The sequence below is a fragment of the Lynx canadensis genome, chromosome D1 (assembly GCF_007474595.2).
Source record: "Lynx canadensis isolate LIC74 chromosome D1, mLynCan4.pri.v2, whole genome shotgun sequence".
Classification (NCBI taxonomy): domain Eukaryota; kingdom Metazoa; phylum Chordata; class Mammalia; order Carnivora; family Felidae; genus Lynx; species Lynx canadensis.
In genome coordinates, this window is record NC_044312.2 from 11,634,783 (window position 1) to 11,661,198 (window position 26,416).

Sequence of the window (26,416 nt, forward strand, 5' to 3'; positions counted from 1 at the left end):
AATGGGAGACAGAAACCTGGCAGTGGCCACTCTACACCCCATACTCCACCAGGCAGACCTTAGGGAAGAGGGTTGCCCTGCCTTAAACCAAACCAGTTGCAGACTCCAGCCAATACCCCGTCCTTGGACCCAATAGCTGGAGCTATGTCACCATGTCTGTGAAGACAATCTCTGTGGAAAAAACCCAGGAAAATCTGGTTCTAAGAGGGTTCTAAAATCTGGTTCATCAGAGGATATCCTCTCTGATGAAACAATCAACAAGTGGAAGGTCTTTGCTGGGCACCCTTAGAACCCAGAAACTACAGGATTGGGTTAGCTGGAGCAAGCGGCCAGGGCAGAGAGGAGGCTCAAAAGGGAAGTGATGGCATGAGTCAGCCGTCAGGCGCAGTCAGGTGTTTATCTCACAGCCAGTGTTCAGGGAACAGGAGGAGCCTGAGTGGAGAAGTAAAGTTGGGGAAGCAGGGAGGGTGGCAGGCAGGTGGGGGATCCGCCTGCCGGCAGAGGAGAGGGGGAATGAGGAGAGGCGAAGGATGCAAACAAGAAAAAGCTTCAAAGGAAACAAGAGTCAGACTTTACATAGAAATGAGCCCTGGGTTTGAAATGAGAGGCTGCCTGGCATTTGCTTCCACATTCAGTGTGTTTGTGGGAGCAGGGAGGACGGAGGGGTACAGATGATCAGAGCTGTTGCGTTGCCTGGGTGATCATAATTGTTGAAGATGGGTGATGGGTACCTAGGGGTGTAATATTTTCTATACTTTTATAATATGTTCCCCCCCTATCTTTTTTTTTGGAAGCTACTAAAACTTTTCCATTTGCTAAGTTAAAAAGGGGGAGGGGAACCACCCAAATCCTTATAATAATGGCCAACACAATCTTACCTTCTCCTGTTACTTTGCTAACCTCCCCGCCTCCTACTCTCTCCCCCCTCTCTGCTATTCCTTGAGTTCACCAGGCACGCTTCTCCCACCTTAGGGCTCTGCAAGGGCTGCTCTCTCTGCTTAGAACTACCTGCATCTTGTAGCCACACAGCTTACTTACCGTCTCAAGGAGACGTACTCTGACCATTCTATTTGGAATGGCAGCTCACTCCCCTTTTCCCCCTTCTCTGGATCTCCAGTGGAGTTCACATTTTTCACTCTACATGTATTCTTTACACAGCACTTAAAATCTTCAGACATATTGCCTAATTTACTTTGTTTCTTACCGTCTTTGTCACTAGAATTTAAATCGCCAGAGGGACAGGGCATTTTTGTTTGGTGGGGGGGGAAGTTGTTCAGTGACTAGGACAATGCTTGACACCCAATAAATGTATGCGTTTTAGAACTGCACAGAGGGCTGAGACCAGGGAGGGGGCAGGTGTTTCTCTCTGGTCTTAGTACCAGTCCCCCATGGTGCTCTTCCCCACCAAACAAGAAATCTAGGGCACCTGATTTCTGAGGAGGAGTGAAGAACTCATACATAGCTCATCAGGTTTATTGCCCTCCTCCCAACCTCCAGGCAGATGTTTCATAACTTGGTTTCTAAGGCTATTCCCGGGATGTATCACGTGCCATCGCAAAATCCTTAAGCAAACTCCTCATGACAAAGTGAGGAATTTGGTCTAAACCGTATGATCATTGAACAACTCAAAATTGGGGCTTTGTAGCTTTCAGGAGATTTTAGGCTATTAGCACGATGAGTATTTTTAGGAGGGAGTCATCACAAAACAAATGTTCAAAAATCAAGTCTATGATTAGGAAGAATGTGGGCACCAAAATCCAATTTTAAAGGAAGAGTGCTTTGATAATCTCCAATAGCCTTATCCACTTCCTGCATGTAGAACTATCTCCCCTTACAAGGCAGTTACTCCCATACACAGCTTCACATATCCATGGCACAAAGTAGCTGTGGAGCTGGGGCAAACATCTCTGGGCTGGTTTTCTTATGACAAAACTATGGTGTGTGTGTGTGTGTGTGTGTGTACACGTCATAACTTTCAGCTGGACAAAATCTTGGGAAATCAAATAAGCAACAGAATGAAACCCCAAAAAAGGCTGGGAATCATGGCCTTAAGTGACAGCGTTAAGTATCCACCAGCATGGGAAGTCAATTATCCACATCTTCCTTAACAATGGCATTGATCAAAGAAAATACCGTTTGATCTATTCACAAGTGATCGCTTGGCGACATTTTGCAGCTTACAGGACAGATGCTGTTCACAGTCTGGATGACCTTCGTGGGCTAACCCAGGCCAGGATACAGGGGCAGGGCAAAATTTCCACAGACCAGACCTAGCTGCCTTGTGATGCTCGCAGGCATGAGGTGAGAGTGCCATCTGGAGGATCTCCCTTTTAAAGAGAAACCCTTGTGCAAAACTGACATAGAACAAGTCCCCAACAATTCAGGATCCATGTGGGGACAGAAGCCACTATCAAGTGGATTCAAGCTGTCTGCAGTCTTGCCTTTTTAACAAAAACTTTCCTTTTTCCTAAAAGCCTAGGGACCCTTTTATGAGTTTCATTCTTAGGAGTCATTTGTATAGTTCTGATTGTTATGTGGGAAGAGGTTCCTTCTGGGTGGCCCATGGAGCCCATTAAACGAGTCCTCAAGTTCCCTTCCTCCCATCACCTGCGTGCTCTCTCCAAAAGAAGGTTCTACTCACTTCCAGCTCAGGTTCCCAATCAGAACAGGTACCTTCAAGGTCCCTGCAAGAGCTGCCAGACAACCCCAGCTCCCACGTGCCTGATCAAACGGCTCAGCTCTCACCAAAATGGACATGCACTTCATCATCCACCAACCCCAGCCCTGGCCAGGGAGGAAGATGGACCGTGCCTGCTCTGTGTGCCACGGTCTTCAAACTATTCATGAGGGGACACAGTCCTGACACCGTCTACACAGCCTCAGGAGAACTATAATGCAATTTTCTGTGTTATTGAGGAGAGGGAAAGAGTGAGAAGTGCTTTTCAGTTACAAGAGATCCCACCCCCAAATTGCAGTACCTGTCAAGCGACCGTAATAGCTTCTACGAACAAAAGAAATCTGCTATTCTGTGTAATAGTCCTGGGATGCATTTATTTCAGTTCTGTCCTTAGTTCCCCATTCTCTCGACTGCAGAGAAAAAAGACTGCTCCCTGAAATTGTACGAAGTTTCCAAAGCAGGTATTTTTTTCACCTGTGAAAATGGCTCCCTCCTCTCTCAGGAGAGACAACTCCTTTGTTCTCAAAAAACTAACATGGGTTCAGGCCATTCTTTTTTCTGTGAGCTCTCATAGTAGGACCTGCTCAGCATAGACAAACAGCTTATCACTAACCAGCCGATTTCTCTTATTAAGAACAGAAACAGGCTTCTTTCTTATTCATTATCCTGTGACTCTTCTAGTAGGTAAAAGAAACACTACGCAAACAGAATGACGAGGAGCTGACCCAGAAGTGAGGGGGTGAAGGCAGAACACTTGAAGACAGGAGGAAAAAATAATTGTTCTTGTGTGCCAGGAATCAAGGGCTTAAGGACTCAGGAACCATACCCAATGGACTGAAAACTTATTCCAGGCAGCATCTGCTTCAGCAGCACCTAAAAATCACACCCTTCGCCCTCTTTTCATGAGAGGAAACAGTATTTCAGTATGAAGAATATCAAGGACTGCAGAGGCCGAGGAAAACTTTGATAGGATACCTCCGTCCGATGGCTGAAAAGAGTTAGAAACAGATGAAGCCGAACTAAAGAATTACGTATGTCCAGCAAATAAAGGGCTGGGCTCCAAAGCCCAGAGTTAGATCTCAGGGCATATATACATGCCAAAGGAACATTATCAATTGAAAACCTCTGTCATTTGGTAGGGTACAGAAACAGTGGAGCTTAAGAAGGTGGGGGAAAAAAAAAATCCAACCAAGAAAATAGAATTTAGTTCAAATAGCAGAAAGGGTCAAAAACTTATACTGAAAGGAAGTCCTAGGATTTCTAGGCCTTCCAAGAAAGAAGCAAGATGATACATCAGGGAGTCCTCTGTGAGGATCATAAATGTCAATAAAAAGAATGGTGTGGAAGACAAGAAAACTTGTTGGTGTCTTTTGTCAAAGCTCACCATGTTATTAAAGACACTCATCCTGAACTCTGAAAAGCATTATTTATTGGAAAGAACTATTAAAGGAAGTCTGCTTAATTCCTCCGAGGACAAACACAGTTCCCGTCTCCCAAAACATACGTACCATTTGCTCACGAGTTCTTTACCCTGACTCATGGAATCCCCTGGATTCCCTGATCCAAGACCAGGCCTTACATTCACAACAGACACAGTCCCCAGAAGGCCCAGAAGCAACATGGATTAGTGCTACCCTACAGCGTCTTATCAAAGGAGGATGGCTAGGAAGCCAACAAGTTGAGGTGCTTCACTTGACAGCTTATCTTAACATCCAGTTCTTCAACAAAGCCTCAGACAAGCCAGGAGGTAAGGCGTTCTTAGGTGAAATCAGACTTCCACGATATACTTGGTTCACCAAAACTAACAGATGATTCCAAGAAGTCTTTAAAGGAGTCATTATGCCAAGAGAGGAATCCAAATAGTCAAAACATGGCTTTCTTGGGAAGATACAGCTATTTAATCTTAGCAAGGGCAGCTGCTCTTCTTTCTGTGTTCTGGAACAAGGCACGGATTAAAGCTTTTACTTCAGTGGAAGAGAATGCAGCTGCCAGGGGCCCCTTTCCATCTGCCCACCTGCAAAATAAAAGATAAAATTCTATTTCCTGTTACGTCTCTGGATAAGCAAGATTTTAAAACTGCTTACTGGATCCCAAATGCTAGGTGGTTTTAAATGGAAGTAAAACAAATGCTGGCATCCTTCCCCTTCTTTCTGGATCCTCCACTCAATCTCTTTAACTCCTGCTTCTTGGCTGCATTTTGCTATCAGCACAGTCAGATGAAGAGACCAAGTTAGGAAGGTAAGACTCTTCCCCATTATTCTATAATAAGTCCTGTTTGAACTTGAGAATTATGGCCACAACCTCACATGGTTACATGGAGTCTGGGGATCTGTGACTATTTTAAAAAATGAGCCACAGGCAACAAATTTTAACCAACAAAGGATTGGTGTAAAAAATACACAGTGAACTCCCATGAGTCAATAATGAAATCACAAACAACCTCGTAGAATAAAGGGCAAAACGTGAACAGGTCATTTGCTACTACAAAAGAAAAACAAATGATCCATAAAAAGATGCTCAACATCATTAGAATTTAGGGAAATGTAAGTTACAGTGACAACGAACTACCATTTCACACTAACTACAGTAGCAAAAATTCTGAAGTCTGACGATACCAAATACTGGTGAAACCATGAAGCGGCAGGACTCAATAATGAAATATCTGTAAAACAGAACACGCTACAGCTTTGAAGACAAACATGCACGCAGCCCTGTACACAGTCATGAGTCAACTTCAAAAAAACCCAATATTGACCGAAAGAAGCAACTTACAGACGCTTCCGTTTACAGAAAGTTCAAACACGAGCAAGCCTAAACTTTATACTGTTCAGAGACACATGCAAAAGTGGCAAAACTATGAAGGAAAGCAAAGGAAATAAGGAAAGAACACAAAATTCGAGACAGTGGCTGCCTGCGGGGACAAACATTTGGAGAGGGGAAACACAGGAGTCTTCGCAGGATCGGTAATACTTTTCTTATATTAGGTAACAGGTACATGAACATTTTACTTGTTTCCTTTTAAGTGTAAATACGTTACATACTGTATTACTTTGTATGTTTGTTTTATGATTTTAAAGCATTTAAACTACACCATCGGAGGTAGATTCTTCAGTAAAAAATGTTCCCAATTAACTACTATCCTCATGTTTACTGAAACCTCTAGGTGAAAAATTCTTCCTAGGCAGAAAAAAAAGAAGATACACCAGTATTGTGACTGTTCTCAACACAAAGAATTATTATCAGGCTGCAGCAGCAGAAAGAAACTTTCTTATCTGCTGCCCTCTGGAGTCTTACCTAAAGACATCTTATTACCCACTAAGGACTTGTAAATAACAAATACATTAAATCTTGTAATAATGAGGTTGGAAGTATTTTGATGTGACTTTTTCCAGGCGGAAATGTCACTTTCTTTGTTTTAGAATGAACAATATGTGCTGAGAAAAACTCAGACACATCTGGGGTGACTGGTCTAATACAACGGAGCACCTGTAATACGCTAAAAAACCAGGCTAAAACAGGCAAACAAGTAGCTGTGAGGATGGGGAGAGACCTTGAGGCCTATTCAGGGATTCCCTATGCAAGGTATGCATACTCTGATTATTAATATCTACCAAGACAATAATAAAAGCATCCATGAATGTGTAACTAACCTGTGTCTATCCTTTTTTGTGCAGCATCAGTGACCTCTGCATACTAAGTATGATACAATAAAGCATACAGTTACCCCACACAGCAACGTTAACTAATGGTGTTTGGTGTCAGGGGGTGGGAAAAGCATCATCTGCTACATTTGAGACAAGATGAGTCCTCTCTATGTGTATGATGCTTAATCTCTAAAACCACTGTACTCCCTGCAGAAAAACTGCTGGTCCATCAAACAGTGGTTGATGTGGAATATTCCATACAAATAAAAGTCAATTTCTGTTAGCGAATCAAAGCCAGTCGTAAAATGTATCCACTGTGGGTTAAAACAGGCAACACTTCCCATCCAGGTGTCAGAAGGTTGTACTTCTTACAAATGAAAGACCATCTGTACAGCATGCCAAACAACATGCTGAAGACTAAAATAGTATGAAACAAGAAGTCTTCATGTTATCAAACAGGAGAAAGTGGTAATGGGGAGCCACACAATTAGAGACCATGGCAAGGCTCCAACTACTGTTACTCAACATGAAACTCTTTCCTGAGCAACTGGTTAAGAAACAGAGAAAAGCACTGCTCTCAGTGGCACTCGCACTCTGTAGCTATCTTTGGAGAGACACATGCCTCTGTAAAAGGGTAATACCTACCGATCCCCAATTTCTTGCAGGCTGGCTTGCAACATCATCATCAATTCCTTGAATGGCATCCATTTTGGCACATAGACTGGAACCTCTTCTTGGTATTTCTTGTTCTTGCTTTCTTCAGAGAGAGGTGCAAACACTTGGGGTCCCTCGTCCACCACCGTTTTGCATAAGGAATACAATCTATCACCATCTTCAGTAGAGATGTCCTAGTTTTGCACAGAGGGAACACAAAATAGAATTGGGCCACCTTAGTAGTAAGGAAAGGGCACATCTTTAGTGCATGCTGTTTAAGCGGTCAGCTGCAGCAAGTTGTTTTCCAAGCAATTTAGCACACCTTATTAGACATGAGATTTCATCAGCTCTGACAATACTCCTGAAGCTAGAATGACACAAAGTATGTTTCAACACATTGTCAATAATTTAGTGTGCCTGCATGAAAGAGCCCATTTATCCAGAAGAATGTTGTACCGCTTGCTGAAAAGCAGGGGATATTTTTATAAACAAGGATTCAGTCAATCAATGCTTTGGAGACATCAGCTGGCAGAGCCTGGGCCCCTTGCCTGTAAACTCACGTATATAATCTCTACTACCACAGTGCGCTGGAAAAGAGGCTCCTGTGGAAGGCTGCACTTCTCTTTACTAAGTTACTGAGTTCATTTGCAAATTAAATAAATACATAACTTCATACTTTACAATACATCTTAGGGCTACCCAGTTTCCGGCCTCTTCATTCATAATCTACACAGACACTACATGGAGAAGCAGGATCGTCCTACTCTTAGGTATGCGTAAAGGAGAGACATTAGCTAGTCACCGGCAAAACAGAATGAAGGCAAAATTAAAAAAAAAAAAAAACGTATAATGAGTTAGATAGGAAACACGAACAATTTCTTCTACCATCTATGTTGACTAAAAATGGGATACCAACATCATTTGCTTAGAAGAGCAATAATCGGAGACAGGAATTGCCATCCCAGGCCTGGTGAGGCATCTAATGGTCCTTACCTCGAGAGCAGTGATTCTGCCAATGATCTCAGAAACTGCTGTATTGAGTAAAGTCCCCATGGCCTTACAATATATATTCACTGGCAGGACATCCTGCCACACAATTCCAAGTCTCTTCAGCTGGTGTAGAACCTGTCAGGAGGATACAGCTGTTGACACGAAAGAGACACTGTCGCAACTCCTATTTTCTACATTCACGTGCATCATTTGTGTGTGTTTGGGAGAAGAGGCATTATGAGAAGGGGAGGTAAAGTGATCACAAATATCAGCTTCTTGACTATTAAACCCTAGTGGATATCCCTGCTCGATGAAAAGCAGAACTTAAGCTGAGGATGGGAAAACCACTGTGAGAAGCTAAACCAGGAGCATGGAGAAATGTACAAAATTGTGGAATTATAATATATTGTACACCTGAAACTGATATAACACTGCATGTTCATTTTTACTTCAATAAATAAAATACATAAAAACCATTTGCTCATTAAAAAAAAAAAAAAAAAAGGATAAATCATGTAGGAGAGAGGGGCACTGAGGTAAAAGCAAGTATTTCAAATTTCCCAAACTCAAGTTCACGGGTCAAAACCTTGCCATGACAGACTTATTAATAACTAGTCACCTTACTGGGTGGATGGAAAGATAGCCTGCTGCTGGCTTGGTGGGGCAAGGAAAGGGCAAGTCTGTAAACATTCCTGTTGAAGGTATCCATATTTTCCACTGGGGGGGGGGGCGTGGGGATCAATAGAGCTAACTGCTACAGGTTCTTTGGTTGTGGGGGAGCAGGGATGGGGGGCTCATGTACAAAAGGAGTACAAATCGCAGCGCCAGGAGCAGCTGCCCACCTGCCGGACTGCTTTACTTGCTGCAGAGTAATTCTCTTCGTCGTCCATGTTGGAAAAGTTTCTAGCACTAGATAATCTTTCCAGAAGTTCTCCTTTCTGTGCCCGCATCTGGGCCAGGAAACACTCTGTCCCTGGGGTGGAAAACCAGAATAGAGAATTGCCACTGTTGTCCAGTTACACAGTACAAAGCCAGGGTGGCAGGAGAGAGACAAGCATGAATCACGCATCAGCCTGCTCATTTGAAAACAACTGCTTGCAAGATAACATCATAAAGCTGCTGTGAGGTCACCAGAAATGATAGCTTCTAATACATCAGCCAGTCCCGGCAAACCCAATCTCAGGATAATGTCTTTCCCATAGTCTGTCCAGGGTCAGATAAGAAACGTCACTTACTCAAGAGCAGCAGCTACTTATTTTTTGACTACATCAACACCACCTAAGGGGAAAGTCAGGAAGTAAAAAACTAAGTGAATCATATGGGCCCTCTGCTTTTCTTAGGCTATCATTATGGTAAACATATTGACTTCTTCCACATTTCATTTCTTTTCATTTTTAATAACCCCAAGTAAAGCCAGGTGGAAGAGCGGGGAGCTATCTTGAGGTTTTGCAAAAGAACAGGCACTTACGTTAGTAAGCTCTTACCGACAATGCTAACAGAATCATCACAATACAAATCTTATTATGTGTCACTCTACTGACATGACTCTGATTTGGCAAATTCACCGCACACCAGCAATGCAGTTTGGAACTCTGATGTACCATGAAGTCGTGTCATGGAAAAGTAACACACTTACACAAAGACTGCATTCACTTTAGCAAATTAAGTGACGGGGAACAACTGCTAACGAAATGCTCTCCCACTTTCCAATACAGCTAGGACCACCACCTAATTTCTAGCTGCCTTGTTCATGAATTACGAAGATACTAGGCCGAGGGACTGCATAATCAATACGATTTACTGAAGTTAAGGATTCCGTTACCAAGCCTCCTGAAGCCAGGGACCAGATCCACGAAAGTGGTAGTGCCATCACAAAGAATGGGGGCGAGACGCAGTCTGAACTGATGTCCGAGGGTCAGCAGGTGGTGAGCAATGTACATACAGTTGTTGTGGTGAATGGCGGCCAACTGGGGCAGTTTTTGAAGGTTCTCCCTATGCCAGGAGGAGGGGTAGAAAAAGAAAGAAATCACAAGTTACTGGGATTGAGGTGGAGGAAATGTTACTTCTCTTTTAAGGTACTTCTAGGCTTTAATAACTGTCTCCTGTACAACTGCATAACAAGATGCGGCCTCATCACCCTGACCCCGTTCAGAGTGACAGCGTCCCGCCTGAGTGCAGCCTGATCCAGTAAGACTATCCCAGGGAGTAACAAAAAAGAGCGAGCCAGGGAATCCAGTGTTGACCTGTGTCGACTCTGTAGGTAAACCTAGCACAGCTGTATATAATAATTCCCTTGAGGACTCACCTGCCCTTCCTCCAAATTCCTTTTTCATCTATGTAATGAAGCACTAAACTCTTTTCTAATGCTCTAGTTTTCAAATTGACTACAGTTTAGAGTCACCTGGGAAATTTTTAAATATATAGATGTTTAGACTTTTATTAACAAATGACCAATATTCTTTAAACATGTTGTTGTTGTTTTTTTTAATGGCTTACTGCATTTAATTGTGAATTTTAGTAACCAAAATATTTTTGGTGGAAATATAAAATGACTGGTTTTAGTCCAACTTACGGGGGCACTTACTTGTGATATGTTGGCACGACATCATGGAACAAATGGAAGATATTCCTCACTGAGTAGAAAAGCTGAACAGCACTAATAAAAAACAGTTTCAATAGAAATGCATAAGGATAGTGGCAATGAGAAAAGAAAATTCAGGTCAAGTGCACATTAGTCATCACCTAAACACCTGCCTTGGTCACTGCTGAACACACCATTAATCTAGATGCAAATATATTCTCAACCAGTGTTTACTAACTAGATTGCAGTTGTAAAAACCTTGATCTGCTAATAATTTCAAGAAGAACAGCATTAACCCAAAGCCTCTTTCCCATTATCAATCTGCCGGTACCCAGACCGTCCCTTCAGTAACAAATGGAGCTAAGCCTCAAGCAAATGTCACCTACTCACGGACGCAGTCTGCAAAGGGCAAGGTGTCCATAAAGGCATTCACTTGTTCTCTTAGAATCAGTCTGACTGTCAGCTTTCACCTTTTCTCCTTCTTACTCCAATGCAAGGAGATGAATCAACATTTCTAGGACAGAATCCAACCTCAAATTTTTTTTGCCCTTTAAATCTGGCCTTAGAATACCTAAAGATTATTATTAAAATGCACTTGAGCAAATATAAAGTCTGTACGGCTTACTTCCACATAAGAATATCTTAAACTATGTACCTTGAATACAAAGGAATTCCACAAATATTTAGAAAAACAAGTCATGGTTCCTACACCCCAAAACACCGTTACTACTCGATTACTACAACGACCTGATGAAGTTATGTCATTTCATTTTTGCCCCACGTGTTGCTATTCAAGGTTTGGTAATGGGGAAGTGAGTTGTAATGGAGTTGTGTTTCTGTATGTCCTGTTTAAAACCATTTCTTTTAGAGGAAGCAGTGAGTACACAGACACTCATTGCTTATAGTGTTCTGTATTATCAAAAAACTTAGGAAACACTGCCTTGCAGCTCTAACTTCTGGTTAGTATATTTCATTCATGTGACAGCCATGTGACAAAATAGTTACTCCAAAATTTATTTTGCCAAAAGAGTATGTACTTTTCGTTTGTATTTTTCTTCCTACTTATATTTAGAACCAGATGGACCTGTGAACATCACAATTCATTGAAGTCATGGAAATATCTTAGTCAACATGTTCCTTCTAGAGCAGAATAAAATCAAAGGGTCTGTTTGCACGTGGAGATAAGAAGGAAAACTCTGGAAGCCCACCTGAGATACGGTGTGGCTGAGGCAGGCCCTAACCAGGACTGTTCTCTCCCGTGAGGAGGAGATAAGGCGCCGCTACCCACAGACAAACTAGGAGGCTTCTGCCAGTCTGCTCCGCAGCTCGGGCTCCAGCCTGCCGCGTCCTCCTCCATTTAGTAAGAGAGGAGCTCGCAGAGCAGAAAGAGTTCGGTATGAGATGCGGACCCCGAATATGGTGTACGTTAAGAGAAATCACCTACAAAGGGTAAAATGAGATCTTCGAACATTCCATGCTTTTCCTTCTACCTTGGCCTTCCAACAAACTACTACTGCGCTAAAAACAAACATTTAAAGTGTAAATTAATTATAATTAGGGCCTGGATTTCACAAAAGGCAAAACGAATGTTCGGCTAAAAGGCCAGGGCAGGCTGGAGCAGATGGCGTAACTACCACTGCTACCACCACCGTCGGTAATAACAGACGTTTGAGTATTGATGATTTTTCAGGTAGTATTCGAAGTTCCCTGCAAGTGCTTCCTCACGTAACATCATTCAACTCAAATAAAAAGTAACAAATTAAACAAAAGTTAAAGAGTTTTTTGTAAAAAAGTGATTAACAACTTTAATGTCAAAGAAACTCCATTCGTCCATCCATGCACACGCTTCCATTTCCTAGATATGCTGTAAGAAGCATGCGTCATTACAAATAAAAGTTAATTATCGATATGTCTCTGTGTTACACTGTTTTTCCAGGAAAAAAAAAACGCTAATGGGATAGGAAAACCCAAAGATAGTTTTCTTAATAAACGTCTAGTTTAGATACGCATTTAACCAAGTCACTGCCATTTTCAGAACTCTTACCACTGATCACTGCTGGTTGTGGCCTCTAGTAAAGTCTGATAGGCGAGTTCCATTAACTGCTTCACAGACTCACTGATGCGGCACGTGGGCAAAGAAAAGGAATGTTGGTCCAATGTATTTTCAGGCTCTAAATTCACCACCTCGTTGTACTGAGTTGTGGACATTTTCTGTACTGCTGACTTGTCATCCTTCTGAGGACTGGGTAAGTCTGGCACGCTTATCTTAGAATCAGCAGTAATCTAAGATTGAAACATAAAACACAGAAAAAGCACTGTCCTCAGAACAATTCAAACGAAAGCATCAGAGAAGGGCAACGTGGTTGCTTGCACGATGATAGAGTTGTAGCTCTACAGGGGCTCCCGGGTTAAGCATCCAATGTTGGTTTCCGCTCAGGTCATGATCTCAAGGTTTGTGGGATCAATCCCCGCATTAGGCTCTATGCTGACAGTGCAAAGCCTGCTTGGGATGATCTCTCTCCTTCTCTCTCTGCCCCTCCCGTTTGTGCACTCTCTCTCTCTCTCAAAATAAATAAATAAACATTTTTAAAAATAATAATAATAAAGCTGTGGCTCTACAGTAATCAAAGGATTTGAGGAAATACAGCAGTATTTTTTTTTTATAATTTTTTTTTTTAACGTTTATTTATTTTTGAGACAGAGAGAGACAGAGCATGAACGGGGGAGGGTCAGAGAGAGGGAGACACAGAATCTGAAACAGGCTCCAGGCTCTGAGCTGTCAGCACAGAGCCCGACGCGGGGCTCGAACTCACAGACCGCGAGATCATGACCTGAGCCGAAGTCGGCCGCTTAACCAACTGAGCCACCCAGGCGCCCCAATACAGCAGTATTTTAATGACTACTCAATCTTGGGTGAGAGCATGTCATAAGAAATAAAGAATCTCCTTTCCTGTGCAATTCTTCCATTTCTTCTGTGTATTCTTAATCTTGGTGGAAAGAGCAAAGCTCTGAAACTGGCCCAAGATTTCAGGTAAATGAAAGGACCTTAAAAAATCATCTTTCTCAGGGGCACCTGGGTGGCTCAGTCTGTTGGGCATCCGACTTTGGCTCAGGCTGTGATCTCACAGTCCATGAGTTCGGGCCCCGCATTCGGCTCTGTGCTGACAGCTCAGAGCCTGCAGCTTGCTTCGGATTCTATCTCTCTTTCTCTCTGCCCCTCCTCTGTTCATGCTCTGTCTCTCTCTGTCACAAAAATAAGTAAAAACATTTTTAAAAAAATTTTTTTAAGTCATCTTTCTCAGAGGCACCGGGGTGGCTCAGTCTGTTAAGTATCCGACCCGGCTCAGGTCATGATTTTGCAGTTCATCAGTTTGAGCTCCGCATCAAGCTCGCTGCTGTCAGCACACAGCCTGCTTTGGATCCTCTGTCCCCCTCTCTGTTACCCCTCCCTCACTCTCGCTCACTCTCTCTCTCTCTCTCTCTCTCTCCCCCAAAAATAAAAATAAATATTTTTTTTTTTTTAAATCATCTTTCTCAGACTAAACTATTAGATTATTGCAGACCTGTATAATTTTGTGTTCCGCTGTCTTAAATTATTTCCACCAAGAACACATGTTGGCTTAGTCAAAGAAATAACCCATTCAGACTAGCATATCCTCCAGTAAACAAAACAATACAAAGCTTCCCCAACATTTATACAGAATGAAAACTCCTAGTCTCATCAAGACTAAATGAAAGAGCACTAGGCTGCTAGTCTGGAAACAACAGTAACACTTTTTTACCCTAACTTTTAACAAAGTCATTTAACCTCTCTGGACCTCAATTTTCTCATTGTAAAATGAAGGAATTATACTACAATAATGGTCTTCAAACCCTGCTTCCCAACGATGCCACAGGGGCCAAAACATAATGAAGTTCCACAGCAAGAGCAGCGGTCCTGCTCCACACACGCTGGGTTTCCACACCGCGCTGCTCACAGGAAAAGCTCTGAGTCTCATACAAACGTTTAAACACCAATTGTGCCCTCCTAATCTATACTCTGGTATATAATAATATCTACCTCAGAGGGCGATAATAAAGTTTAAACGAGAATACAAATGTCAGGGAACTCGCAGTCAAATTTATGACTAAGATCAGAAAGTAGAAGAAAAATATAAAGATGATTTAAAAATGCTGATGTTTGTCTGAAAAATAATGGGCCCAAAATACACAGGCCTCAAAAAAACGCTGACTTCTTGAGCAGAGTGAGAGAACCCCAGACGAAAGTATGGAAGATCTAATCTGGTAAATGGTCAGGTCAAAATGTTCAAACAGAACCGACGTCAGCAACAAAATGCATCTTTGGGGAAAATAGTGGGTACACACAAGCAGTTGTCTAGAGACAATTTAGATGAAGCCCATGAAAGGCAATTAAGCTGAAAATGGTTTTTAGAAAAAGAAAGAGGATCTTTTTTAAAGTTGGGCAGTTTAGAAGATCTAATCCCACGGCCTAGATGCCCAGGGAAAGAACCAGGACAGAGTCTAGACCAGTGGTTCACAGGTAGGGACAATTTTGCCTTCGGGGGAACATCCGGCAATGTCTGGAGACATTTTTCGAGTCACAACGGGGAGACAGGCATCTAGTGGGCAGAGGCTACTACTAAGCATCCTACAAAAGAGCCCCCCACAGCAAAGAATGACCTGGTCCCAAATTTCAACAGTGCCACTACTGAGAAACCCTGACCTAGAGGAAGCCACCACTAGGATTTGAGTTCCTGAAGATAATAATGCAGTCTTTTTAAAATTTTTTTAAATGTTTATTTATTTTTGAGAGAGAGAGAAAGAGAGATTCAGAGTATGAGTGGGGGAGGGGCAGAGAGAGAGAAGGAGGCACAGAATCCGAAGCAGGCTCCAGGCTCTGAGCTGTCAGTAGAGAGACCGACGCGGGGCTCAAACTCACAAACCGTGAGATACCTGAGCCGAAGTTGGCTGCTTAACCAACTACGCCACCCGGGCGCCCTGAAGATAATGCAGTCTTATAGGATGTCAGAATGAGCTGAGTAGGGAGCTCAGAGATCAGCTGGTTCAATTCTGTCACATGACAGAAGAGGAAAATGAGGTCCAACAAGGTTAAAAGATTTAGCCTGGAGTCACAGAGCAATCCACTGACAATCCTATTTACATCAAGGAGTTAGGAGACAGGAAAGTGGGACACATATTAACGCATTTGCCTAATATTTACTGAGCACTAAGTACACAGTACCATGTGCGGGTATCTTCTTGATGTTGGAGATACAGCAGTAGTCAGAAGAGGGGGGAGGGGAAAAAAAGTCCACATGGAGATAATTTTCTAGAGAGAAAAAAACAATAAATAATTCATACGGAATGTTTGTTGATAATAAGAAATACGAAGAAAAATAAAGAAGGAAAGGGTGTAGGAATAGGAGGAAGTTACAATTTTAATAAGACTTGCCAGGAAATGCAACAAGTCATGTAGGTATCTATGGTAAAAATGTTCCCAGGGGTACCTGGGTGGCTCAGTCAGTTAAGTGATCGTAAGTCGGTTAAGCTCAGGTCGTGATCTCGCAGTCCATGAGTTCGAGCCCCACGTCAGGCTCTGTGCTGACAGCTCAGAGCCTAGAGCCTGCTTCTGTCTCCGTCTCTCTCTGTCTCTTTCTCTCAAAAATAAACATTAAAAAGAAAAAAAAAAAAAAGATTTAAAAAATGTCCCCAGCAGAGGGAACAAGAGATTCAAAGGCTCGGCCACAAGTGGGCCCAACACATCCAGGTAACAGCAAGGAGTCCAGCAGTCATATGCTGTGGTGACTGAAAAGTAACAGGAGACGGGGAGAGAGAGGCAATGTCAGGGCAAACCCTGTATGATCTTGGAGGCGGCTGTGAGACTATAGGGTCTCATTCTATAGGAGATGGGAAGCCACTGGGTTTGGGGCAGGAGTTACATAATCAAGTGATATTTATGTAAAAAAGTAAATAAGACCCCACAACACAGTTCCTGGGACCGAGTGAATTGCAGCTCCTTAACAATCCAAAATACCTCAAAGTGTGTTAAAATCTGTGCACCTATAATGGCTAATTAACTGTTTTTCTCAGTGGACACAGTAGCAGACTACCCCCAAGGAAAAGGGAGGATGGTAAAAGGAGAAACAGAGGGAGGGAGAGCCTAATCTCTACCACTGTGACAGGAGAAAACTGGCTGAGGAATTTTCCATTAAGGGACTACTTTCATTTATGTTTTACTTTAATCTAAGTAATACCTTCCAATTACCAAATATTATTTTATATGTGTAAAATATGAAAAAAAAACAGAAAAGAAAATACACAAAATTATCTAAGGTCAAAGGGGTAAATTACCCCTTTATGCAAATTAAAGAGTCCACTGACTGCGGATAATTGTCGATGCCCTAAAAAGATTCTATCTTTTTTGTTTGTTTTATTATCTTGACTTCAAAACTAGGGCCGCTAGCAGCCTCACAGATGAAGTCAACATGTTCACAACAGGGTATAATCTCTGGACATAATGAAGCCCAATTACATGTGTCACAAAATTGTGTACTAAAATCTCAAGTAATAAAGTTAAGAAAAATCTACATAGGTTGATATACTGTCTAATTTCAACAAAGGTAATTAATCTACACGGGCTTTTCCATGTATACAATGCTTTCGGGTGCACTACTTATTTGGGCCTCACAGCATTCCATGAGAGGGGCAGAGAGCAGGACCACTTGAAAGATGAGAACTAATATCAGAAGATGAGTAACTTCTCCCAGGGAGCTCAGCAACTGTCGTGCTCTGTTCCACTCTGCCAAATTTCTCTCAAAAATGAGCGGCTTCCTAATACAATGTAATACAAGATAGCCCCAGTACCTTCACAGTGTTGTGAATATCAGAGGTCATTAGATTTCTAGCTGCCACGATCACATCCTGACATTTCTTGTTAGCAAAATGAGAATTGATGTTACGGGCATATTTCAGCAAATCGGTAGTATCTCCTTTTAAAAACCTCATCTCCTTTAGGGCATTTTCAAATTCTTCAGTGGACTGTATGATCTGAGAAAGAGAGACATGGGGAAAAAAGAATTATATACACATATTCCATTCCAATATTAAAATTTCAAAACCAATTGTACAAAAAAGTAACAAGGACAGGCTGGTCATTTAAGTTTTAGAGCAGACCAGCACTTAGCAGGTATACATATATATTTTTCCAGCCTTAAATTCACTAAGAATAGTACCTTCAATATAAATTTCTTACTCTACTTAGTAAAAGAGCAAAGATCTCTAAAACAAATACACTTATTTTAGTGTTCATGGAAACACTAAAAAGAAGCAAAAAGGTACAGTGTTGCATAAGAGCTACTAGAGCTGATACAAGTATAAAAGAACAATTGTTTTTCAAAAGTATCTCACTAAAGAAAATATATCTAAAAAGAAAACCTACTTCCCAGTCGAAAGGTAGAAAGCCCGGAGAGAAATGAAGTAACAGGAAAAGCTGCTTCCACCTCCTATTATAATTTCCTTAAAGATGTCTCTGAAGAGCAAAAAGTCTCTAAGGAATTACAAAAGACACCGACAGGCACCTACAGTCTCTGAAAACCTTGTGTGACATCTCTGTACTTACCTCTTCGTACTGCTGTAACTTGCTGCTATTAGTTGGGATAGAATAAACCAAACAGTTTTTAATGAGGCACTCAGACAAGTCTTCCCAGATCATGTCACCGAGCAGCTCAGCCAATATGATCTCAGATGGTTTTTCATTTTCTAGATCAGTATCAAGAGGTAAATCTGCATCATAAGAAAAAGTTTTAAACAAGAAGCCACTCACAGTCCAGATTATTCTCAAGTTCCCTCGTTTTCTAGAATTCTTTCATTTTAGGATGAGGGGGAAGAAAACACAGATAATCCTACAGCCATCTCAACTGCCTACGTGGGACACAGCATGGCATACAATTATTACTTTACTTTCATTGCTCAACTGGACAGCCTGCACTGTATTACTGCCTGTACTCCACAACAGTAAAGTATTCAGCCATCTACATTATACAGTAACCATCTACTGCTAATCTACTGATCTGATTACATGACAAGCACTCAGAAGTTCTGCGTATCAAGTTGAAACCCATTTAGAATAAAATCCCAGGCCTTTAATAATGAATAAACATCCTCTGTCATCTCTGCCTAGGATCTGCGTGTTTGTCCTAAGTAAAATATCAGCAAATGCCTTACATTACAGCATACTATCTAGCCTAGCAAACAGAATACCTCAATACCTCTCTGAAGTGTATCGTGGGGGTTTTAATGGGGTTATATTTAAAATAAACTATTAATTAATTAAATAATAGTGAAGAATCAGGGACCAATGTAGAGAGAAGAGGAACCAGAAAAGAGACCAACTATTTTTAACCTAGTTCTGATTCACCAAGGAAGACCTTAGGGGATAAGAACCTTAAAAGAAAGTGAGCATATTATCTTAGAGCCTTGAGAACCTTACAATGTCTAAAGTCTAGGCCTGTACTGCCCAATATGATAGCCACCAGCCACACTTTGCTGCTGAGCACCTGAATGGTGGTGTGACTGAGGAACTAATTTTTTTTTTAATTGATTTCAATTTCAGCTTAAAAATGGAAGCAAGGGTGTGTCATTATAAAGGGGTCACCCAGAGCAGCCTGTGGCAAGAGCAAAGTGCCGTAACTTGATTGTGGGGGTGGCTACGTGGATCCACACGTGATAAGACTGCACAGAACTATACACACATACAAATGACTGCAGGTAAAACCGGTGAAATGTGAATCAGCTCTGTGAATCGGACCACAGTCAATTTGCTGGTTTTGATATTGTACTACAGGTATACAAGATGTTAACACCGGGGAAGATGGCGGAAGGGGACATGGGACCTCTGAACATTGAACAAAAATTTTAAAGTTAAAAAAAAAAGTGTAGTTTTCTATTAAACACAACTTCGTTGTTTTGCTAAGACTTCATTTCACTTGAACCATTGCGCCGCGTCAGCTATTGTCACACTTGCTGTGTCTGTGGCGGGCACACGGATCCCCTCCAGCACCGCACACACACATGACCAATCCACTTGGTGTAAACAGATTCATTCCATTCCAATTATTTGTTGACTGTGCACCAATGTAACACCGTAATGTTTATCTGAATATTTATGCATACAGCACAAGTTGCAATGATACCTATATAAATTGTAAAAGGCAATTAAGTCAAAATCTATTTTAATTATGACATAATTATTTCTCGAAGTTTAAAGGAGATAACTATGGACAAGGTATACTACCGATGCAGGATTAAGTGAAGATGCAAAAGCCAATAGAATCATTGGAACAGTAAAGGGAAAACAGAGACTGGAGAAAATACGTCACAAATTTCACAATAAATGGTAACTGCAATTCACTAACACAAAGCAAAACAAACGAACCTGCTTTTTTTTTAAGATAATAAAACAGACAAGAGACATTTTCAGCAAATATCATAAATATTTCACCACACTATTAAAAAGTACTCTATTCTTATTTTACTTCGTTTTTTATTAGGAAAGGGTACTGAATTTTGTCATAATGTTTTCCATATCTAATGATATAATCCCTTTTAATATGCTGACATAATAAACTGGTTGATAGGTTTCTTATGCTAAACTACCTTTGCACTCCTAGAATAAACAATGTGTCCTTTTTAACAGTACTGTTGGCTTTAACTTACTACATTTTGTAAACGTTTGCATTTATAAGCCAAAAGTAAAATCATTTTATAGTGTTTTATCTATGTGTAAACTATCACAAAATGTACATTTTCGTATTACGTTTATGCTGGCTTTTAAAAAATTAAGTAGGACATAATCATCTTTTTCTATTGACCAAAAGGGCTTGATTAACACAGGCATTATCTAGAATTTGAAGAATCCACAGAATTTTTAGCCATAAACTTTCTGTGCCTGATGGTAGCCTTTTTAGTGGCAAGTCTTTAACAATCCTTCAAATTTCTTCTATAGTTATTTGTATGTTCAGAGTTTCTGCTCCTTGGTAGAAATCTGTAGTTGACATTTTCTAGAAAATCATCATGGCAAAAGCAAAACTTGCTTATTATGACAAGCCCCAAACCACCAAGGTTTATAAAGAAAAAGCCAAATCTTCCCTCTCCATATCCACAAGCTTCTCTCTCCACGCCCAAGTGACCAACGTTAAGTTTGGTTTGTCTTCTTCCTCCCTTACATTCATACTACATATATTTATATGAGTTGCCAAATACACACACACATATATATGAATCAAACACACACACACACACACACACACACACACACACACACATCTGAATTGCCAAATGCACACACACACTTGAAATGGACTGAATTGTACAGAACTGTATACTCTCCCCGCTGATAATTCATATGTTGAAGCCTTAACCCCCAATGTGACTGGATTTGGAGATAGGGTCTGGCCTTAAAGAGGTAATTAAGGGGGCGCCTGGGTGGCGCAGTCAGTTGAGCGTCTGCCTTCAGCCAGGTCACGATCTCGCGGTCCGGGAGTTCGAGCCCCGCGTCAGGCTCTGGGCTGATGGCTCAGAGCCTGGAGCCTGTTTCCAATTCTGTGTCTCCCTCTCTCTCTGCCCCTCCCCCGTTCATGCTCTGTCTCTCTCTGTCCCAAAAATAAATAAATGTTGAAAAAAAAAAAAAAGGTAATTAAGGTTAAATGAGGTCATAAGGGAGGTGTCCTCATCCAGTATGACTAGTGGCCTTATAAGAAGAGAAGAAACACCAGGATGCACACTTACACAGGACAGACCGGTAAGAGGCTATCTGCAAGGTAGGGAGACAGGGCTCAGGAGAAACCAAATCTGCTAATACCTTGATCTTGGAACTTCTGGCCTCCAAAACTGGGAGAAAATTAATTTCTGTTGTTCAAGCCACACAGCCTGTGGCATTGTGTTAGCAAACTAACACAATCCTCATATAAGGGACTGCTTTCTTTTTTATAAATTGGGTTCATGCCAAAAACAACAAAAAAGGATTCATGCCATAGATTTTACGCTTAACTTTTTTATGACTTCAAAGTAGACCATGGCCATCTCTTAAGTCAACATATCTAGGTCTCCTTCATTTCTTTTTCATGGCTACATAATGCACCAGTATGGCTCAACCAATCCTCAAACGATGGGTGCACAGTCCAGTCTGCAAGTATATAATACTACTCACACACACAAAGATATAACCGATTGATATCACTTCTGTAAAGAATTAAAAATTGAAATACAGGGGATGCATTTTTTGGATTTTACTATACATATACTATAATAGAGCTTCGTAATATTTTACAAAGTACTCCCAAAAGCAGTGAAGGAGACTACTTTTCCACTTTCTTGTCAGAAGTGTTTTACACAGACCTTTTAATGTCAGCCCTACGGATGAAAGTTCTACCTTGGTGGTGTGATTTCCGTCCCCCCACTAGGGAGATTAAGCAACACATTTTTTTATGTTTATTATCAAATTGCACCTTTTCTTCCATGAATTGCCTATTCATATTTTTTGCCTATTTTTCTAATATTGTGTTTTCTTTTTCTCTGGAAAAAAGTCCTTATACTAACACCTTGTCTGCCAAACCTATTGCAAGGACTTTCCCCCAACCCACTACTGTCTTTTGACTTTGTTTATGGTATTGTTTACCACACAGAACTTAACATTTGTATGTAGTCAAATTCGTCCATCCTTTCCTTTATGCATTCTGAGCGTCCTCAGACTATTCACATCTCCTAAATTTTCTTCCAACGTTTTTATTGGTTTTTTTCATAAAGGGCTTTAATTCATCTGGAAATTACATCTGTGCAGAGTATGAAGCAGGAATCTAACTTTGTTTTACTGCACAGATAGTCAATTTTGCTAGCACCATTATTAAATGAACTATCTATAGTCCCACAAAACTGAAACGTGACTTTGATCAAACAGCAAGTTCTCATTTATTCTTGGCTCTACTTCTGGACTCTTTTTTATTCCACTGATTTCCTCGTACCAAGAACACAGTTTTAATTTTAAAATTCTCCCACTAATGTTTTTTAAATCTTTATTGGCAATCCTCCAAACTATTTTTTTTAATGTTTATTTCTTTTTGAGAGAGAGAGAGAGAGACAGACAGAAAGAGTGTGCACAAGCAGGGGAGATACAGAGAGAGGGAGACAGAGGATCTGAAGCAGGCTCCATGCTGACAAGAGAGTACCTTGATGTGGGGCTCAAACTCACAAACCATGAGACGGTGACCTGAGCCAAAGTCAGATGCTTAACCGACTGAGCCACCCAGGCACCCCCAAATCTATTTATTTTTTAATTTTTTTTAATGTTTATTTATTTTTGAGAAAGAGAAAGAGAGAAAGAGAGAGAGCATGAGCAGGGGAAGGGCAGAGAGAGAGGGGGAGACACAGAATCTGAAGCAGGTTCCAGGCTTTGAGCTGTTAGCACAGAGCCCAACATGGGGCTCGAACTCAAACCATGAGATCTTGACCTGAGCTGAAGTCGTCCGCTTAATTGACTGCGCCACCCAGGCGCCCCCAAATCTATTTTTGATGTAAGCTTTAGAATTTGTTGAGTTTGAAAACATATAATGGGTATTTGACTGGAAATGTATTAAATTTATACATTATTTGGAATGAACTGACAATTTTATGAGGCTATCTTCTAATCCAAGATAGCCTCCCTTTTATTCAGGTCTTATATCCTCGAAAATTTTATGGTTCTCTTCACATTATGTTCTCTCCTTTCTTATTAAGCTTAACTTTAAAAATATTATAGATTTTGTTAGCATTATAAATTTCTTTATATTTAATTTACAAGTGATTATTACTAGTACAGAAATTATCAATTTTATATCTTCATACTAGTATCTATACAACTATTAAGTTTCATATTAATTATTAAAGTTTTAGTAGTCTTTTGGTTTCCTAGGTATGAGATTATATCATTTATATGTAAAGATAATTTCTTCTAATATACATACTTATTTTATTTTCTCTTCTTTGCATTAGCTACAACCCCTAAAATACCAAAGAATATTAATGATAACGTGCATTCCTGACTTACAACTGATTTTAATGGAAATAAAGTTTTTAATCCTTTAATAGAATGCTTGTTGTTAGCTTTTTAGAAGCAATTAGTTTTAAAACCAATCATTACGTTAAAAAAATTCAATACAATAAACCATACCATAATTATGCAAAGTGATCTACTAAATAGCTATATAATTTACTTTGTAATTTCCCTATTCTTCAAGATTTCATTACTTTCCAGTATTTCAGTATTATAAGTAACATTATAATAACCTTATACACAAATATATGGTAATATATACACAAACAGTTTCATATATTTAAAATTATTTCTGCTTCTATTAAGAGGATCATGTAGTTCTTATCCTTTTATTTATTTACTTCAATTTTTAACATTTATTCATTTTTGAGAGACAGAGAGAGACACAGCATGAGTGGGGAAGGGGCAGAAAGAGAGGGAGACACAGAATCCGAAGCAGGCTTCAGGCTCTGAGCTGTCAGCACAGAGGCCAACGCGGGGATCAAACTCACGAACTGCGAGATCATGACCTGAGCCGAAGTCAGTCGCTTAACCGACTGAGCCACCCAGGCGCCCCTTTTTTCTTTTATTAATGTGATGTATCACACTGATTGATTTGAGGATATTGAACCATCCCTATAGCCCTGAAATAAATCCCACTTGATCATGGTGAATAATTCTTTTAAGGTATTGTTGGATTTGATCTGCTAGTATCTTGTTGAGAATTTTTGCATCCATGTTGGTCAGGGAAATTGGTCTGTAATTCTCCTTTTTAGTGGGGTCTTTGGTTTTGAAGGTAATGCTGGCCTCACAAAATGAGTTTGGAAGTTTTCCTTCCATTTCTATTTTTTGGAACAGCTTCAAAAGAATAGGTATTAACTCTTCTTAAATTTTTTTTTTTAACGTTTTTATTTAGGAGACAGGGAGAGACAGAGCATGAACAGGGGAGGGTCAGAGAGAGGGAGACACAGAATCTGAAACAGGCTCCAGGCTCTGAGCTGTCAGCACAGAGCCCAACGCGGGGCTCGAACTCACGGACCGAGAGATCATGACCTGAGCTGAAGTTGGCTGCCGAACCGCCTGAGCCACCCAGGCACCCCAGATATTAACTCTTCTTTAAATGTTTGGCAGAATCCCCCCTGGGAAGCCATCTGGCCCTGGATTCTTGTTTGTACTGATTCAATTTCTTTACTGGTTATGGGTCTGTTCAAATTTTCTATTTCTTCCTGTTTCAGTTTTGGTAATTTATATATTTCTAGGAATTTATCCATTTCTTCTGGATTGCCTGATTTGTTGGCACATAATTACTCATAATATTCTCTTATTATGGTTTGTGTTTCTGTGGTGTTGACTGTGATCTGTCCTCTTTCATTCATGACTTTATTTATTTGGGTCCTTTTTCTTTTTGATAAATGGAACAGAACAGAGAACCCCAGAAACAGACCCACAAAAGTATAGCCAACTAATCTTTGACAAAGCAGGAAAGAATATCCAATGGAAAAAAGACAGTCTCTTCAGCAAATGGTGCTGGGAAAACTGGACAGCAACATGCAGAAGAATGTACCTGGACCACTTTCTTACAGCATACACAAAAATCAACTCAAAATGGATGAAAAGACCTAAATACAAGATAGGAAACCATTGAAATCCTAGATAAGAAAACAAGCAACAACTCTCTGAAATCAGCTGAGCAACTTCTTACTAGACACATCACCAGAGGCAAGGAAAACAAAAGCAAAAACGAACTACTGGGACCTCATCAAAATAAAAAGCTTCTGCACAGCAAAGAAAACAATCAACAAAACTAAAAGGCAACCGATGGAATGGGAGAAGATATTTGCAAATGACGTATCAGATAAAGGGTTAGTATCTAAAATCTATAAGGAACTTATCAAACTCAACACCCAAAAAACGAATAATCCAGTGAAAAAAGGGGCAGAAGACATGAATGGATACTTCTCCAAAGAAGACATCCAGATGGCTAACAGATACATGAAAAGATGCTCAACATCACTCATCATCAGGGAAATACAAACCAAAACCATGATGAGGTACCACCTCACATCTGTCAGAATGGCTAAAATTAATAACTCGGGAAACAAAGATGTTGGCAAGGATGCATAGAAAGGGGAACCCTCTTGCACTGTTGGTGGGAATGCAAACTGGTGTTGCCACCCTGGAAAACAGTACGGAGGTTCCTCAAAAAGTTAAAAATAGAACTACCCTAAGATCCAGCAATTGCACTGCTGGGTATTTACCCAAAGGATACAAAAATACAGATTTGAAGGGATACCTACACGCTGATGTTTATAGGAGCATTATCAGCAACAGTCAAACTATGGAGAGAGCCCAGATTTCCACCCATTGATAAATAAAGAAGATGTGGTGTGTGTGTGTATGTACGTGTATGTGTATATATATATATACATACACATGTACGTGTATACATATATGTATATGTATACATGTGTATATATATATATACATACACACACAATGGAATATGTGCACACACATACACATACACAATGGAATATTACTCAGAATTTTCAAAAAGAATGAAATCTTGCCATCTTCAACAATGTGGATGGAGCTAGAGTGTATTATGCTAAGTGAAATAAGTCAGTCAGAGAAAGATAAATATCATATGATTTCACTCATATGTGGAATTTAAGAAACAAAACAGATGAACATATGGTAGGGGGTGGGAAGAGAGGGAAAACAAACCATAAGAGACTAGTAAAAATAGAGAACAATCTGAGGGCTGATGGATGGAGTCAGGTGGGGGATGGGCTAGATGGGTGATG

General features: G+C 40.6%; 1 protein-coding gene across 1 annotated transcript in view; it reads right to left on the reverse strand.

Moving 5' to 3' along the window:
- Positions 1-4,084: 4,084 nt before the first annotated feature.
- Positions 4,085-26,416, reverse strand: part of ZW10 (zw10 kinetochore protein) — a 35,295-nt gene continuing 12,963 nt past the window's right edge. Inside the window, exons 8-16 of the mRNA XM_030332444.2 lie at positions 18,165-18,328; positions 17,411-17,593; positions 12,591-12,829; positions 10,550-10,621; positions 9,788-9,957; positions 8,808-8,938; positions 7,969-8,100; positions 6,967-7,169; positions 4,085-4,691 (exon numbers count right to left, since the gene is read on the reverse strand). Of these exons, the coding sequence (XP_030188304.1) occupies positions 4,571-4,691; positions 6,967-7,169; positions 7,969-8,100; positions 8,808-8,938; positions 9,788-9,957; positions 10,550-10,621; positions 12,591-12,829; positions 17,411-17,593; positions 18,165-18,328 (1,415 nt within the window). The 3' untranslated portion in view covers positions 4,085-4,570. The remainder of the gene's footprint in view (positions 4,692-6,966; positions 7,170-7,968; positions 8,101-8,807; positions 8,939-9,787; positions 9,958-10,549; positions 10,622-12,590; positions 12,830-17,410; positions 17,594-18,164; positions 18,329-26,416) is intronic.